Raw genomic sequence first — 18475 nt, forward strand, 5'->3', positions numbered from 1 at the left:
CCGAATATTCACCTTTGATCGGAAAAACTGTCCCAAAAACAACGTACAAAAGGCTTTAAGATTTGCAAACTATCTGGAAAAGATACTTTAACCTAATCTATGGAACGAGTCTGGCCCATTGCCAGATATCATTGTTTAGAAAAGCACAGTAATATCAGCTGAACTCATAAATGAAATCATGACCAATATTAACCCGAAAATACCTCCTGGTTGACCTTATAACTACTTAAAAGGTTAATCATCTAGAAAAAAAGTAGGTTTGCTCAGTGATATTTTTGGATGTCGACCAATCCTTCGACAAAGTTGATAACTATGAAACTGTTGATAACGTAATCAAAAAAGAAGGCAAAATTACTTTTCTCGATAACATAACGAGTAAATCTTATCCAAAAGTATACCCCACTTTGGGTAACTCTCCATCATAGTCGTACATATCATAGTAATTTATAAAAATTATTCTTTTATTCATATAAATAATTTCAAGATATGTTTTCCTTGAAATTTTTCATATAAACACCGCAATTTGCATGTCAAATCCAATATAAAACTCAACCTCGAGTTATTAAACTCCCCATACGCAGAACTTCCATTAACTCTTCGTATATAAAAATAAACATCCGCAAGCAACTAGAGTTATTACGTACACCTAAATATTGCAGAGAAAATTTTCTGATAGCATCAACTCCCCACGTATCCAGTAGATATTTATTGTATTATGTGTCATGCTTGTACTTATTGTGACTAGTCATGCATTCCGTGATCAGGGAGTTGGTGACGTAACTCTATCTGCAGCAATAAATAAACAAAAATCAGGACGTGGGTTTATTTTTAAATCAGAATTTATAGGTGTTGATATTTTTTATATTTCCAACATGCATATAAATTATGGTGGAGGCGCCGGTTTACAAATTCCATTTACAAATTCAAATCACAAATTAATTAAAATCCGAGTTAAACGTAGACTAGGAGTAACGCTTAAGGTATAACAAACAAACTTTTCACATAATTTCCAGTTAATATCTGGGTTGCCGTTGAATTATTTCGAAGAATAAAGAGAGCGCGTTCCGTCGAGCGACAACTTCTACGAAACTTCATAGAGCTCGTGGAAGTTTGATGTAAATTTCTAAACTAGAAAATTGATCCAAGCGTTAATAAAGCGGTCAGGTTCATTAATAGATTCACGTGTCGTAACGACACAAATGGAAACAGAACGAGTTTTCTAATAAATTCAAGGACCTTCTGTTGTCACCCTCGGGGGTAAATACATTACATAATTTGTTGAATTCAAAGTAATGCAAATGTGGTTAAGACACACTCACACACGAAAATACGTGGCTGTGCGCTACGTGTACTGTTTGCTTTCGTGAAATTTGCATACAAATGCTAAATGAACCTCATGCATATGCGAACCACGTTAACTCGTGGATTAATTTTAAAATCTCCTTTATTACGAACGGGAAAATTCAATGTATACTCTACCCTACGAGATAGCATCTAGGTCTGGGTCGATTGCCATTTTAGGAATGTGTTAATTTAGCATCACACGGATTGAGAAATAATTTGAAGGAGAGAACATTTTATTCACAAATCAAATACAGCAATAAATCTGTGTTAATGGAAGTGACATTTCCAGATATACAAAGGGCCGAAGTAATTGTTTCCGAGTGAAGATAATTACGCGCATAAATCCCGAACCATATACTGCGTTTGACGTGTGAGGCTACCATAAGGTGAAATAACGACACTAAAAAGATTTATTGTTCCAATGATTCTTCGAATCTCGCCATCAGGTTTTTGGTTGTGAGATAATCCCAAAAAAACAAAATCCCCTTTTGTAGAAATCCTTCCGGAACAAACGAAAATCCTTGCATTCGTTCCCTAATCAATCTTTTAGGCAAAATCCTTTCTGATTTCCCTCCACGGGATTCCGACACATTTTCTTTCCACAAATCCAAATCCTAGTTAAATATTAGAATATTCCCTATAAATCGCCGACATTTCATCGTGATATCTTAAGATTTCGATTTTTTGCGAAAAAATTGTTATCTTTAATAAGTAATCAAAATTCGGGTTAAATTCAAAAATGATTATCTCAAAAACTAATAGAGTAACGAAAATACTTAATCCAAATCGGAACGAAATTGTATGTATCAAAGCATCCAGTTCATTTTAGATCAAAGATGTACGGGCACTTAGCCGAGTTCTACAATTTCATCACGCAAGAGCTGAGTGTATTTCTAAAGTGGTTTCTGTGAAAACTTCCACTACGACGTTAACAAGACTAATTAGAAGATCATATTTTCTTCTTGACGGAGACTCTTACTTAGTTAATAAACTTATTTACATATTATTCGAATAATTTGTTAGTTTTAATCACTTTTCTTTTCAACCAGTTAAACCAACACAACACCAAACATTATTTCAATCTAATTCTATTCAACTCCACCGCAAATATTCACAATCAAAATAATCAGTATTAGTCAACTAAGCGAATGAAATCGTTTCCTATTCAAACCACGAAGGATACAATTGGATTGAGTATAATCGATTTGTCCCCGAATTTGATGGGTAAATTGTACGGGACTGGTAGTCTCCTTGCTTTTGCCTTAAAGGGCATGTATTGAGTTAGAATCGATTCGAATTTATTTGAAAGGACCGGAAGCAAGCAACGAACCGATTTCTGGCCAACTAAAGAGTATCTTCGAGATTGTAAGATAAAGTCGATCGGTTGATGGACCCCGACGGGATTTGTGCAGGAATTTCATCAGGAGGATTCCCACAGGATCAACGAGTCGATAAGCGGTCCGTTTAAGTTCTTTTTTCAGCGTCACCAACAACTTGGCAAAACACTTTCGCTTACGAAAGTCGAGATTAAATCAAATACGAGAGCTTTTTGGTAGAGGATGACGTCTCAATATCCTTTTTGAGATGATTGATCGTCGTAGAAACTGAAAGATTCCTTTCAAAATGCTGCGTTATCATCATCTTAGGGAGAAAGAAAAGGATGGTTGAAAATAAGGAGAAACATCATCTTATCTACGTTTAAATAACTCCATCTTGCGTCAACCAGAGAATTTACATTTAAATGGAAAAGATAAAAGGAGCGAAAGAGGACTAAAGAGACCAATTGAACTGCGAAATTAGAGGTCGGGACGAATTGATTGATTCCTTTTTTTTGTTCGCAACCTCTTGGAGGGTTTCAGGGTATTCAGGATAATATATTGTTAGGCTGACGTTGAGGCCGCGTTGGGATAATTTTAAATTAGTTTCCTCCGAGTTGGGTTGTAAAATTACTCACGGCTGAATTACGACTAGATCCACAAAGGACACCTTTCCTCGGGTCCTTCGGATCTAAAGTCGAAGATATAGAAAGTTCGAAACTGTAACACACTCGCTTCGTTCTGGTTAATTATCCTTTTAACACCGTAAAGGAAATGTTACTATGTCGGGTCTCGTTACCAGATAATTGCCGTTCTGGGGCGCGGTTATTATCGGGGAAGGATATCGTTAAATCCCGGTATTACCTAGATTACAACCATTACCTAGAATATTGCTGTGGTAAATTATTGGGTGTCGAAGAAAGATAGAGAGAATTTTTTGACATCCTTCTTTTCCAGTAAATTAATGTACTTGAAAAATATTTCAACAATATGTGAAGTCATTACTTCCAGAATTCCACTTTGTTCCAGCCAGGAAACGAACGGAAATCAATGAGGCGCATTCCCTGAAATAAATGAGGTACAGCACAATACCATTGAGGATTTCTTCGCGATTCTTTCGGTCTCTCCATCAGTGTCAACGACTTTCTTTTTAGAAAGACAAGGTAGCTATACAAGGCATCATTGCCACAAACTACAATGGTGACGCAATTAAACCCCAGGCCGTTAAAAATAAACAATAAACCGGACCGAGCTGAACGTGGAATGCAATTTTCATGCAAATCAGTTGACGGCATGCATTTTGCATAGAATTTATTGGAACGGCTACGTCTGCTGAAGTTGGAATATAAATTTAACCGCAATTCTTGCGTGGTTTATGTCATATGTGCTCATTCTCATAAAGTACTTTGTTTAAAAAATAGAAAAGATTCTTAAAAATGTCCCAAATTTTAGAGTTAATACCATTGGGTGTTGTAATACGAAATAAAACTTCTACCCTTGGATTTTTCAACTTAAAATGAATCAAGTTCCTGTCCAAATCGAGGTTGTGTATTGCAATTCCATTATACGCGAAGACAGGGGACTCGGAAATAAATCGGTTTTACCCAACCTTTCCATAACCAATTTAAGTATGAGTTATCGCCCCACCGGACCTACAACGTGCACTCGCAATTTTTACTCACAATAACTTAACACTCAGTAGTCCCTTGTTACCGCAATCCTTTCATCGAGATTGTAACTAACATTGATGGTAAATTGGATATTTGAAAAGGTCGAAAGCTTAGTAAATATAGAAATGGACCGTTCAAACATTGAAAGCAATCGGGAGAATTAGCTGGGTAATGATGTGAACGTCCAATATCCATCGCTATTGATCTATCGTGCGTTTAGGTTTAGTCATGTAATGTCCGCTGTTACAACGGAAACTCTGTGAATGTGTGAATACACAATCGCATGTATATATAGCATCGGTTAGCTACAGAATGGTTATGTTAAATTATCTTGTGGAAACATACTCGTCTGTATACTAAAATATGGGCAGGGATTAACAGATTATGTGGGTATTACAACGTAATTATAACCATCAAGTAAAGATGTTTAACGTTTAAAGGTAACCTTTCGACTAATCTTGTGACTTTTGATAGTATTTAGAGGATATACTGAATTATTAATTAACATAATCCTTATCAATATTTATGAAACACCACCTCAAAGAAGTACTAATATCGATGTAACACAGAATAGCGTATTTAAAATTTTGAAGCTGTAGAACCAACAAAAGTTATACCACAATAAGAACCAAAACACAAGAACTTGTAGAAGCTAAATACAACTCTATTTCATAGAGATGGACCATGTCATTGAGGATATTCTAGGTCAAACTGAAACGATGTGGAAACAACATCTAAATAATAGAGACAAGGAGACACTCAAAAATGTTCTCTAAATTTACTCGTGTATGATGTGACCAATTCTCATTTACGCCGAAGTAATGGGGTTGTCTAAAACGTTACCCAGAGACTTGGGTTGGGTTGGTTATGAAAATCAAGCTAAACCTATCACATTTAAAACTACATATTATTACTTGAAGTAAGATTCTTCACCCACCTTGGTTCCAAAGTAGTAATAGTTATTCTAGGCTGGTCATGTTCTGCCATCTCATGTTTCCGAACATACACCATGAAGCACTACGAAGCAATGCTATGAAGAACCTTAGCTTCGAAGCTGTCAAACATGCGAAATTAGCCGTCATAAAATCTTTATGATTATTACCAATAGTAATCAATCTGTTTTTGCTCTAAATAGGTACTCTAAAGTAGGTTCTCATCAAATTGATGAAAAACACACAAGGACTCAAGAGTGTCAGAACCTGAAAGAGCTGTTTAACGGCAGTGTTGAGGGCAAAAGATATAAGATGCCATGGTATCATATTCCAGGGAATAAAAGATAATTCGGCTAGTTCAAAAAATAAGCAGTTGTTCAAGTTGGATAAAAACTTTAATACAATTCTAAAAATTAATAATTACTCTTACACTACAATGTAATCTACATAATTGATTTAAAGTTTCAACGTAATTATAATCAAACACTTTACTTATGCATATTTAATAGACTTTTTGTTCATTGACCTCAGAGTCATTGCAAATAAATGGATGTACGATTATTCGTAATTTGCTGTGGTGAATTTAATGGAGAGAGATGTTGGTATTGTTGTCGCCATGGAGCCCCCGCCCGTTTGTTTACGACGATCGAGATATGTGACAGCAAAACGCAATCAATGGAAAGTTATTTCTAGCGACCAGCCCTTTTGTAGTTCTGGCGTCCGTTCCTTTTTCAAAAAGCAACTTTTGTTTATTATTTTGGCGTTTTGAATCTTTTGATGACGATTTCTATCTCATCGATTCGACGAAAACAAAAAAAAGGATATCTAAAAATAATTCTAAGCCACCTGTTAAGCGTGTGGTAATGAATTTAATTAGATCGGAGTGAAGGGAAAAAAAGTGTTGCAATTGAAAAGATTGAAACGAGAGACTTACCGGGTTGAAATGAATGAGAAATTCTCGAGGTCTTATTGGGAAGAACAACGGGGTGCACTCTACTGTAATTACCGAGCTTTAAGCGAAGAGCTTTGTGAGAGTTGGATCGCGTAGTAGCTTTGGCGGCCGGAGACGGAAGCTTTCCAGTTGAAAGCTCCGGCGATACTGACTTGTCGCTCGCTCTAACCCCACGGAGGCGGTTGCCTGGGTAACCGTCAAACCACGCCTACCTAGATGTCTTTGCGGCGCGGCGCGTTTTTTGGAAAAAACCGGACGCTTTTCCGCGTCGAAAATTGAATGGGTTCAATTAAAAAAAGCAGCTCCTCGCACGTCGTTGCGTCGTTGCCCGGGGAAAATTGCAACCAAACGAGTGGAAATAAATTACCACGAAAACTACGGCAAGAGAAAAACCCCAAAAGCTTCGAGCTTAATGCGTTTTTTGACAAATCGACGCTCATACATTTATTCAGACGAGTGAGGCGAGCTTACGGTAGATTGCGGGTAGTAAACGGTGAATGTATTTAAGAGCTTTTCATCAACCATCCTTTAAACTGTTTTAACAAAAAAATACACAAAAGGAGGTTTAAAAGATAAAGAAAAATCATCACTTTTTTGATCGAATTTATGATAAATGAATGAGTTTTACAGGTTACAAAAAAAGTAAAGTAATTTGCTTTCCACCATATTATGGGCTATTACTTGAAACAGTTTTGTTGGGAATTGAAAATTTCGAAATAGCACGCGACAATTGCTTCCAGTTTATTGCTAAACGGTTTCACGGATTTATTACATCTTTTAGATTCAATTACTTTAACAATACGTATATATGTTCAGAGTGACCCAAAATGGATGTACATTTTCGTAATATTGTGTTCTTACAAGGAAGAATCATTAAGGATTCCGGTTTCCCTGGGGTAAAGATAATCCTCCACAACGTCTTATAATTTGTTTTTGCCATTAATTCTAACCACCTCATCTCCGTTAGTGAACCGAACCCTTTGTTTGGGGGAGGAATTTCTCATTAACGACTAAACATTTACCACTAGAAGGAGACGATATTAAATTACACGTAAATTTCGAAATCGATTAAAACTTTAAAAATGACTACACGAAAATTCGAGATATTTTTGGGTTCGATCGATAGGGAAAATAGAATTACATCCCCGAGTGTCCGCCCTCGTCGATGTCGAAGTGTCCGGACTTGTTATTCCGGCATCCCGAACTATCGAGACTAGAAATTTAATAAAATCGCAAGATGACGCGATTTCAGGCACTTCGCAAAAGCATTTCCAAGTCCATTTTCCAAAGTCGACAGCTGTAAATACACGGAACCTTGCCTGATCGATTTGAAATGCTAATTCCCAGCTTGACTTCCGGTTGTTGAACACTGCATCCTGATCTTGTAACTCCTGACTTCGATAGTCCGTTAAAGTAGACCACTTCGACTAATGGATTTGATCTGATCAAATTCAAGGTATAAAGTTTTAGTTTGAGGTAAGATTAAATATTGGTGGAGGTGCCGGGATAATGTGATAAAATAATTTTCTTGTTAATCTATTTCATTGAAACTGTAATTAACAAGTTATTTTTAAGTAAACTGAAAGTGGTTAAAACTTGTAAACTATTTACCCGGAAACTTTTAGTGGCTTAAAATTCCTAGAACAATTTAAAACAATTCGGACAAGCCTGGATAAACTTTGAGGAGTGGAACGAAATTCGACCAACCACTCCATATTCAAGGAGGGTTTGAATTTGCATGACATCCTTTAATTAAGTTTATTTTTGCGCAACCCTTTTGTACAAATAAACTCATCGGCCAGCCTGAATAATTGAACCCGCTAAAATAAATTATACACAACTAGAATGAATGTCAGATTATCCGATATACATTAGTCACAATTTCGAATTCGGTTTCCATTAATGGAATGAACAACAATTCGCTTCATCGTTTGGTACGAGCGAAAGAACTACAGTCTAATGTTAATAATCAAATCTTACGCTTCACATGGTTTATTATTTCATTATGATATTTCAATCCTTTACTGTCATAAATAAAATTGTATTCGATTAATTCGTTTTTTCATTGAATATTATGGGAAAAAACCAACAACAGTGAAGACGTCAGAACCTACGTCGTTTTGAAATAATTCCAAGACCTCGAGCTTCGTAATCAGATTACCCGCGAATTTCCCGTTCTTATCGAATTACCGTCCCACCAGCCCAAACATAAATAAGAGAAGAGATAACTGGATTATAACCCGCAATTATCTCGCCTCCGAATTCAGCTTTTTCCTTCCACTTTCGTCTAGAAGAACATCTAAAGTCATGCACAACTGTTGCTCTTTTCGGTTATCAAAAAAAAAGATAAATGAAACGATAAAAAGGAAACGTTATACAGGACCTTAGTATAGAAGATATGATGGACGTATTTCCACCCTAAAGGATAACGAAACCAACCCTCCTACGAGGGAAGTATATATAAACACGACCTTTCGCTTATTAAATTTTGCCTCCAGGTTCAGTTGAAATACGTCGCACGATTTGTCACGGCTTATTTTTGGTGGCAACGTGGATTTGTTCTTCTGTGATTAATTATACTTGTCCGAGATAACGTACTGCTTGTCTAAAATGTCCAATGTGTCCAAAGTGCGGCGGGATAGGTCACCGCAATGTGCATTCGCTTGAAAAGTTTTTGGAAGCCGCTATGTTGTGTTATCTTGCGTCGAAAATCTCTTTTTGTAGAGAAGAGCCATCTCTTCGGATAATTTAAACGCAATCGGACGTAAACTAAATCGTAAACGATTTTGCAGCCTTTCAAAAGATATAGCCTAGGCAAGCGTTTTTCATTTCAATCCGACTGCCGCTGCCCCAACAATTTTCGAAATTGCCTTTGCGTTAACTTCCAAGTGCCACGTGTCTACTTCACCGAATGTCAACACGCCGTTGTAGGGGTTTCGGACGTTTAATATCCGGCCCAACGTATTTTTAATATCGGTTTCACCGCAAAGGAGAAATTTCAAAGTATAAAATATAGTAGGAGTAATTCCTTTACAATATCGATTTTAGAAGATTTCTAATGCATGGCCGGACCACAAATCCATTAGGTTAATGCCCTAATCTCGTCGACGGCTGCTCGATGATTTATTGGATAAACACTCGTCAATGTAGACAAACTCGGCTTTACTTGACGACAATGCGGCAATCGATGAACCGTAAACAATGTGGTTTTATTGGTACAACTTCTTTATTGATTACAATATTATCCAAAGTTTAGTAGATTTTTATTGAAAAATATAAGACACACTCAATATACGTTGGTGAAGCGGATTGAGTCGTAAGGGGAGAGATTTTTCCTCGTTATCCCAAAGAATTGGGTCGTTCTAAGTTCGGGTTCCTCGAGAAAGGAACCAGATAGGATTAGGTTAACCGTTGCCGAGTGCAAATAACGACTTACAAGGTTTCGAAATTCTCGCAAACGATATTCGTCCATTTTGTACCAAGAAACCCATGCATCTTTTAATTAAAAACGGAAACGGGGGAACGAAATGGGAGCAGATAAGGGATACCGGTCGTTCTTTGAAGCCCCATAGGACTACTGCTTACGATTTATGGTCCAGTTTCCCACGAAGGCAGTCGTTAAGCACAATCAGCGAAACAAATTGAAATACATTTGTCTGGGTTTGTTTTACTGCAGCTGGAACTCAGATATTCATCTAAACATTGTTTCAAAGGTGGAAGAATTCATTATTGTTAATACGAGATTATGTCGTTAAAATTATGAGTTAATGTCGTAATTTTTTATAGATTCATTCTTCGTGTGCTAAACAAACATGAAAATGCACTTAATTTTGTTTTAATGTACAATTGTTTATTTTTCGTCGTTTTACTGTAGCTAATACTCGCGCAAACGAACTGGCTAAAACCATTAACAAGCGGTGCCAATTAGTCTCTGGATAACTGCGAAACGCTGGAAGTCGGTGCGAATATTTCACGCCTAATATATTCCGGTCGAAAATTAAATTTTAATTCGAGCCTGTTTCCGCCTGGACAGGTTAAAATTATTGGCCCGGGGCGGACGCTACTCTCGGCTCAATTCCCAGCCAAATCCACATCGATCCAAGCTAAAATCCGGCACTAATTAATGGAGTTTTAACAATAGTAATTGCAGAAACGAAGCTAAACGAAGTTTAAAACTGTCATACACTGCTGGTGTGTCCAAAACTTTAACTTGGTTAATATTCGTCTCAGGAGCTGGTTTGCGGCGTTAGAAACGCTGCAGTGGGAGTGCCTCACGTACTAAGGAAGTTAGAGGGAGATGGGGTTAACTCGCCCTCCCGTAATGTTTTTTCACTCCATTTCTATCAGCACATCTTCGGTGGTAATCGGAAATGGAGCTACATCGGCGGAATTTCTAAATCCGTGTATCTCTTCGTGCTGGGCAAAGATAAAACCTCGCATAAATTCTTTCGTCCTTTTATATGTCCTGCTGAGTCGGTAGTTGCATCGAGATACGGTTGTAAAGTGGTACCGAAATACGTCCCCAAAATTTGTTTACGACGGACGAGTGCGGTCGCTGGTTGTTGGCAGCCCTGTTTACAATCCTGCTGCGAATTAACGCTTCAACACTCGGTTTACCACTCCACTATCAATTTGAAATGTTAATTCTTTAACCGCAACCGGATATAGCACGATTTAATTTAATTTCAAACATTTATTCCTCGTTTTTTATTTCAAATTTCTTATTCGATCAAAACGAGGGGGTTGTTTTAAAGTTAACCTCGGGATAATTAAAGGTCGGTTTATTTTCGGAGAAGAACCCTTCAGGTGTAATTTTAATCTCGGATACGGACGAAACTTCCAAAAGCAATAATGATCTTTAAAGCATCTATATGTATAACGTTTCTGTTGATTTATATTAACGAAGATAAATGTAAATAAATAAAATTTATTACAGATGGTTAATCAATAACGAAGTGTGAATCGAGAATTTACTTTAAAAAACTTGTTGATAAGGGATTCGCATGGATTAGACAGGCGTGCCAAAACTACAAGTTGGCAACGTTGTGCCAACACCAGGGAGATATTTAGCACTGGTGGTTTAGAAACAGGCGAGCGGCGAACCGCTAATGTACGACTGGGACGTCCAAAATAATTTCCATAAATCATCTCGGTCTTGTTTGCTCGGTGAAAGTAATTTACAGTTACCCTATTTCAAATATTAAGGTACACCCAAATAACTTTTCTTATTACTTGAAACTTTCTTTATAACTAATTTCAAAATCTTTGGTTCAATCTTGGATTCTAATATGAAACAAATGAACTGTAACATTTTTTTGCACTTCAAAACAACAAGTTATATATTGTTTTAAAGAGATAGTTCTTTTAATTTTATCATTATTTTTGTGATTCAGAACCACTCTATATAAATTGTGTGTTAATGTCTAAAAATACATTGCCACTGACTTTTAAAGTTTTCAACTTTTCTTATTACGTTCAACTTTCTTTATAACCAACCTCGGAAAATTCCTTCATTAAACCACCGATATTGGCCCTGATATTTACCAAATGAGCCGTGGCTTTATCTAACAATAGATAAAGCCACAATCCTTGTCAGGCGATATTAAATCCTCACATCCCGAATATTCGGCGTTTAAATAAAATTGAAAAGCCGTGTTGAAAATGTTCTTCATTTTTATACCGTTTTTTCACATCATAGCAATAAATTTGAAAATATAGAAGGTTAAAATGAAAGGACGTCGTTAATGTCCGCCCATTTATAGAGAATTTACAGCTAACCGGTGAGTTATCCTCCCATGTCCATGACATCGTCTACATGCATGATAAATTTTCGATGGAAATTGCATGTACCCAGCTTTTGTCGTCCAATATGAAAATTGATCTAGTTTGCATTATTAAAGATCACCAACTGCTCAGGATACTTCAGTTATCAGAACACCCCGGGCTTATATCATCCCTCGGTTAGCAAAGTTATCGATTGCTACCCCCTGCTACGTTTACCTTATTTTCTCTCTGCGGGAAAGAAAAATGTGGAAAAAACGAGACACATATATGCGTGATGGCATAAAAAATCTCACGGGAAATCAAATCATATCAGTATAATCTTGTTAACAGGATTTTGCTTTGGAAAGAATCACAAATTTTAAATGAAAAGTACTAATGTTCTTGAAAATCATTTAATCGTCTGAAAATGTCGATAAGATTCAATTCACATAATTTCATTTTAGAACCAATCTGAAGTTTCGGTCACGCGTAAACCTGAATTCGAGTAATCCGTCTTCATGGAGCTCTCGGGCAGGTGCTAAGAGATATCCAGGACCCCTCTTCCATAATTCATGCCCCATGGGTCATGAAGCGTGAAGGAGTGGCTACAAAGGTGCATATATTCGCGACAGAGTGGTCCCGAGTCGGTTTACTCCTCCGACTATTACCATAATCCTCAGCCGGTGAAGATAATGCGACGCAATAAAGCGGAGTTACGGCCCGCGTTGTATTATTGTCCCAATGGAAAAAGAAGCGAAAAGAAATCGCTTTATTGGCGAGAGGAGGATTGACTTTTTTTTCAATTTCGCGGTGTGAAATCCTGTCACAGTTTTGCACCGTGCTTTATCGCCTCAGGATGACCCCCCAATCAAGGGGTGAGGAGTGATTTATGGCACGGATTCTGCAGCCTGTTAGTGTTGGAAATCGCCCAGTTAGCGGAAGTGACGCCTCATCGGTCGTCTCCTGTTTCCAACCGCATGCATAACGGGAAATAGGACATCTGATGCTGACAGCGGTTGGATAACGATTTTAAAAACGAATAATTTTAAAAGCAAATCGTTTTAAAACGAACAATATTAAGGGAAACATATATTTTTTAATAAAATACGTTTATTTCTTTAAAGATTTTTGCAACGTAGGTGAAAATAATTGGGTAAATTTACGAAAAAATCTTTACCCTAAAGGAAATGTTAAAGTTAAAGGTTCATTCGATTTGGTGTAAACTCCATTTACAGCTCAACGGTACCGTTTCACTGTTTCGGACTACGACAGGATTCCCGGAAGTTGTTGGTGAGCATAAATTTTAAATGGACTTAGTTCTAATTGAGTTAGGCTTAGAGCGTCTACTTGAGAGATCTGAATTAGTTTGATTGAACCACTACGTGCGTGACAATAAAAACAATAAAAAACTTGCAAGTTCTATATTAGCACATAATTTATCGAATCTAATCCTTGCATTGTAAACTTACAGCAGGATTTAAAATAAACTCAGTATAAATCTTGCCCCTAAAATATTTGTAATTTTCCGTTTTGTTACGCTCTCAGTTTTCCGGTTGTGCGCATTTAAAAGGTGAGCGAAATTTAGCTCTCTCAAGGATTAACCGTAAATCCGTGCGCAAACTTATTTAGGTGAATATTAATTTCCGGGAAGCTTTCAGTCTCTGTTTTCAGAGTATACTAGTATATGCGATATTTCGCAAGTGTTCATTCATCAATCATCTCTACTAATTGACAGCGCCCAATAAGTGCCTGTATTGTGTTTCTCGTAAACAAATACCAATTACACTGATAGATGTTGGGTATAGCGTTACTAGGTCGACATAAAATTTACAATCCTTAGTAAGACCTCGTTGATTACAAGAAGTAACCCAACCAAATGATTACCTTTTCCTAGTTGCCGTAAGTTTCTTCTTTGTTCCAGCAATTTTCCCACAGGGAAAATCAAGTTGGCAACGTTTTCAGAAACCCACAAGCGTTCTCGATTCACATTCAAAACACGGCAGATCGCAAATGCACCTCGAACGTGACCCAGCGCACCGCTACGTGACACTTTAATAGTTTTTTAATCTCGCCCCGCGCATCTGCAAACAATTCCGAACGATTTTTAATCACAGATAGTGAACGGGCGTGACTTGAAATGTCGCCCTCCCGTAATTAGGTTTTCAACGTAAACTGTATACGATCGTGGCGGCTACGATGATAATCCAACGAAATGTCACCCGTAAAGATCTACTTTTATATTTAATAATAAAACGGTTACTGTCCCTTTTATTGCGACTTCCTTCCTGAATGTTACTCTATTTGCAGAATAGAAATTACCCTCTAAATGGGGTGTTTTATTAGATGATTCTATTCGCGAAATGAAGATGAGATTTTTATCTGTTAGAAGGAATAACAAAGAAAAGTAAAAAATATTTTAAAATTCCTTATACATATTTCGAACCTACCGATATTTTCAAAGTAGCAAACTTGATTTTATAACCGTGGTTCGAAAGAGCTTTCTGACCGATCCAATCTACTTAATGGAGACGTTATAGGAGTATCGGTAATACAATTTTTAGTAATGATGAAAACCATCAGATACTTTCATCTTTTCCATCTTTCAATTTAAAATCCCCGTTTACCTGAAAATTCCCTCAGTACATCGAACCACTTCATCCCCTGTCAAGTAAACTTTACGACCTGGAGGCTGAAAAGTTTCATTTCGCAAACATTTACCAATGCAAACAGAGTAGTCGCTGCTCGTTTAGGGCTACTTTCAAAGTTGTAAGCGTGGTCGTAAAGGCAACCCTTTGTACTACAGGCAATTAATTAATTAAAGTGGGTTTTTCTTTTGGGAATGAGGGCAGGGGGTTGTACCGCTTAATGAATACCCAATGAAACCCTAAGGTTTTAGAACGTTTTGGTACAAAAGCGTCTTATATAATACAAAATTGAATGATTTTATTTAGTTTTTTAGTTTTGCCTTTGATGAGTTTTGTTTAATGTTAACAATAAAAATGTAAATTGCTTTGTGACAATAACACAGAACGTTGATGTATTATTTTGGAAAACGAATTGTATTGGTATGCGAAGCAGGAAACGAGAATCCACAGTTGTCGGATATAAATAGTTGGTTATCCCATGAAACCGATAATTATTTTCCGGCAATTACTGTCTGTACATCGCGAATGATTGAGCGCTACACGTCCTCGCTATTTTGGACTATTCAACATTAATAAATTCTCGAAATTGCTTTTGAATCGACTCGAATTGACCATTCAGATCGCTTCACCCAATATTTAACCCTACATCTCAACTCATACTTTTTTGTTCTAAATTATTAAGAGTTCTTGAAGCTAAGGATAAGAATCTATTGAAAACAGCTGAGTTGGAAACTTTTGGATAATGAAGAGGCTGACTGACTATAACGTCCAATCGAAGCAGCACTTGCAGCAGGGTTATAAATTCGATCGATAGGGAAAGCCGGTGACACAACCAGCAGGATCTCCAGCGAAATGGATGGTAACGGTCCTCTCGATTATCTGCATGAGACATAATGATTGCTGCTTTACGCGTATTCCACAAAATAAAATAAAGTTTAGTTTACAAGTTGTTAAAATTATTATGATTTTTGTTTAATAAAGTATTCAAATGTGTTAGGGGCAAGTTCGACTTTGCAGTGTTAAAAAAAGCACAATTTTTAACATCAAAATAAAGTAGCTTTTAGATTAGAAAAGTAATTATGTTGAGTAACATCTTCTATAAGTGTCCTAAGTCTATAAGTTTTTTATCCTACTTCACTGTATATTAATATCTAATCCTTTACATGCAGTAAGTAGTCTATCGGAAGCAATATTTAATCTTTTCAAGCAGTAGGGTAATCAGTATTTTCTGTCAGCAGTATTTGGTCTTCTTCGAGCAGGGCCTAGTCGTCTATTAGCAGTATCTACTTTTTTTATCAGCAATATCTAGTCTTTTGCAGACTTCCGCAAATGTATTTTTTGATAGCAGTATTTGCTCTTCTCTATTTTTTCTTCTTCAAGCAATAACAGTATTTAGTATTCTGCAAGCAAATATAGTATTCTGCCAGCAACTCAAGATGACAATAATTAAGTGAAATATATTTTTGGTCTGCAAGAAATTGGTTAACCTCATCAATTTTGTTCTTGGGAAATGCAGAGGTACTATGCAGAGAGATCTTCTCAAATACAATTGATGAGATAAAACGCCAGCGTTACTATGCCTTAGGAACCTTAGGAGTGGTACTTAGACCGACATAATCCATGAGTAATGTTATAGAAAAATTTTTAGATGTGGTGGAATTTTTAGGAACATGGGGTAAGTCGCTAGATGTGGAAGAATGGTTTATTAATGATTTATAAACCATTGATGATTTATTAATTTTTTTATCAAATATAAAACTTCCAACCATTTTATATCAAATAAAATTTTATAAATATTTTCGCAGTGTGTTTCGTATATTGGACATTCAATTCCTTTAAAACCCATTTTATAAAGGCTCGATATTCGTTATAAATACCACGTCGAGCTTCACCTTATTCCAAACTCAAGCTGTTTTCCTCGATAAGAAAAGCTCGCGGTAACCAAGGCAACAGGTGCTGGAATTTACTGTCGATAACTTTGAAGTAATCAAAAAGTTTTAAATTAAAATTTGCTTTTTATTGAAAATTTCTTTATTAAAATTTTGTTTTTTTTTCAAACAAAAAATTAATCGACTTAATTAACTTAAATTATATTATTTTGTTTGCTGGATTTAACGCCATCTTTTAGATGTTTATATTTAGTGTATGAAACTAAAGAAGTTGTACGTTTACAGCAAACTGAAATGATGTGCTACAGAAATTTCTTTTGAATCTCGTACCGGTGGATCCGCTGAAATTGAGATGGCGCTGAAGCGCGTTGCTTTTGCAGAGTTAAACAGACCACACTGAATATATTTGAATATTTTTGCATAGTAAGCACATATAGACACGCGCATTCGCTAATCTAAACGTGTCATTATGATTTACGACATCTCGCCAAGTTGATTGAGTCGTTTCCAAGCAGATTTCAAATCTAATTATTCCGCGAGAAAAGAAATACACTAAACAGGTGTAATTTATTTAATAACTCGATTAATTAAATGATTATGAACTTATAATTACAACTTACTCAGATAATATAGTTCCAAACTATCTAAATCGTTATCTGATGTCGGTTTTTGTTCGGTCATCTTTTTCCATGCTGCATCAAAGTATAAAATGAGACGAAGTTAAACTCTTTAAATTGATGTTACCTTTCTTGAAGAAACCCATAACTTTCCCGGAGTTTTTCGATCCATTTTCATCGAGAGATTTATTCGATCCGCGAATAGGACCAAGTTCGATTGATTGGTTAAAAGAATCCTCGTTGGAAATAGGTCCGCGGCCCAAAGTTACCTTGAAAGTGAAAGGATGGACGCGTTAACGCGAGAAATTTGAGGATGGTTTGTTTATAAAGTCGTAAATTTGCAAAACGGTATTAAAATGTCTAAAAGTAGAAATTTTTTAATTCAGGTTTGTGAGTATTTAAGCAAATAAATATGTCGGAATGGAAAATTTAAAAATTAAACTAAAAAAAAACACTTTTTTGTAAGTTTGTGGAGATTTTTGAAAAACAATACTGTCCTTAATGTTGCGTATAAAACATTTTTTTGCAAACATTTAAGCTACAGCGTGTATTTATAATCTAATGAGTTTTTGTGATATTTCTGATACTTGGCACTCAAAATGCACGTTCAAACAATAGAATAATAACATTTCTAAATCAAGCAAAAAAATAAATTCAATAGACTTACTTTACAATTCATTTTGGTTCATTAAAACCACGAATATACTAAGTAACTATGTAAAGTGCACGAAAGTGAAAATGTTACAACTCGACCGCGTTCTGGAATTTAATCGCGATTATATTGCTTGTTATTCGACCGTAAAACAAGTTATTTTGGCTCCTCGTGGACCAAAAGCACGCACTAAAACCGCGACGTCGTCGTCCGAAACCAATACTCTTAAAAAGACGCCCTCAGCTTTCGCACACTGCACAGGTGACGGTTTGCTTTGCCCCACTGAAGGAGTAAAAATAAATATTTTTGAGCTCACGCTCTCGTCTTGGAACGAAACGGCAAACGTTTATTTTTTCTTCAAACGCGTGGGATCTTGGTTAAATTGATTAGAGGAGTCAATCAAGAGTTGAAAGAAATTAGTGGATTTCGAAAAAAAATGTTTGTTTGCGTAAAAACTTGTTTGAGTAGTACAAGTTTTGATTCTGTTAGATTAAGAATGGGATATAATGGGGCTTGGCTACGAACATAAACGTTAATTTATTAACCGGCCGCGGAGGCGTCAGGTACAAACGAGTAGGCGCTGTGGTGGTAGCTCAACTCCTTCTGGCGGCGGTTCTTGGGCTAATACAAGGGTCAGCTCGAAAATTATAGCTGCTCTGAACGGCGATGACAAGGGGTTTGTGGTGTGATGCATA

At 36.4% G+C, this 18475-nt stretch overlaps 1 protein-coding gene across 5 annotated transcripts in view; it reads right to left on the reverse strand.

The window, feature by feature from the left end:
* Nucleotides 1-18058, reverse strand: part of LOC111428479 (A-type potassium channel modulatory protein KCNIP1) — a 33170-nt gene extending 15112 nt beyond the window's left edge. For 2 of the 5 annotated variants that reach the window (XM_071199266.1, XM_071199265.1), the window contains exon 1: nucleotides 17132-17205. Coding sequence is in view for 1 of the 5 variants with exons in the window: in XM_023064015.2 (XP_022919783.1) it covers nucleotides 17132-17203; nucleotides 17256-17397; nucleotides 17796-17807 (226 nt within the window). In the remaining 4 variants the exon portion in view is untranslated. Of the gene's footprint in view, nucleotides 1-6196; nucleotides 6350-17131; nucleotides 17206-17255; nucleotides 17398-17795 lie in introns of those variants that run through there. The other 3 variants (XM_023064015.2, XM_023064010.2, XM_071199264.1) reach the window with 3 other exon arrangements.
* Between the last annotated feature and the right edge of the window lie 417 nt (nucleotides 18059-18475).

This window comes from Onthophagus taurus, chromosome 10, assembly GCF_036711975.1.
Source record: "Onthophagus taurus isolate NC chromosome 10, IU_Otau_3.0, whole genome shotgun sequence".
Classification (NCBI taxonomy): domain Eukaryota; kingdom Metazoa; phylum Arthropoda; class Insecta; order Coleoptera; family Scarabaeidae; genus Onthophagus; species Onthophagus taurus.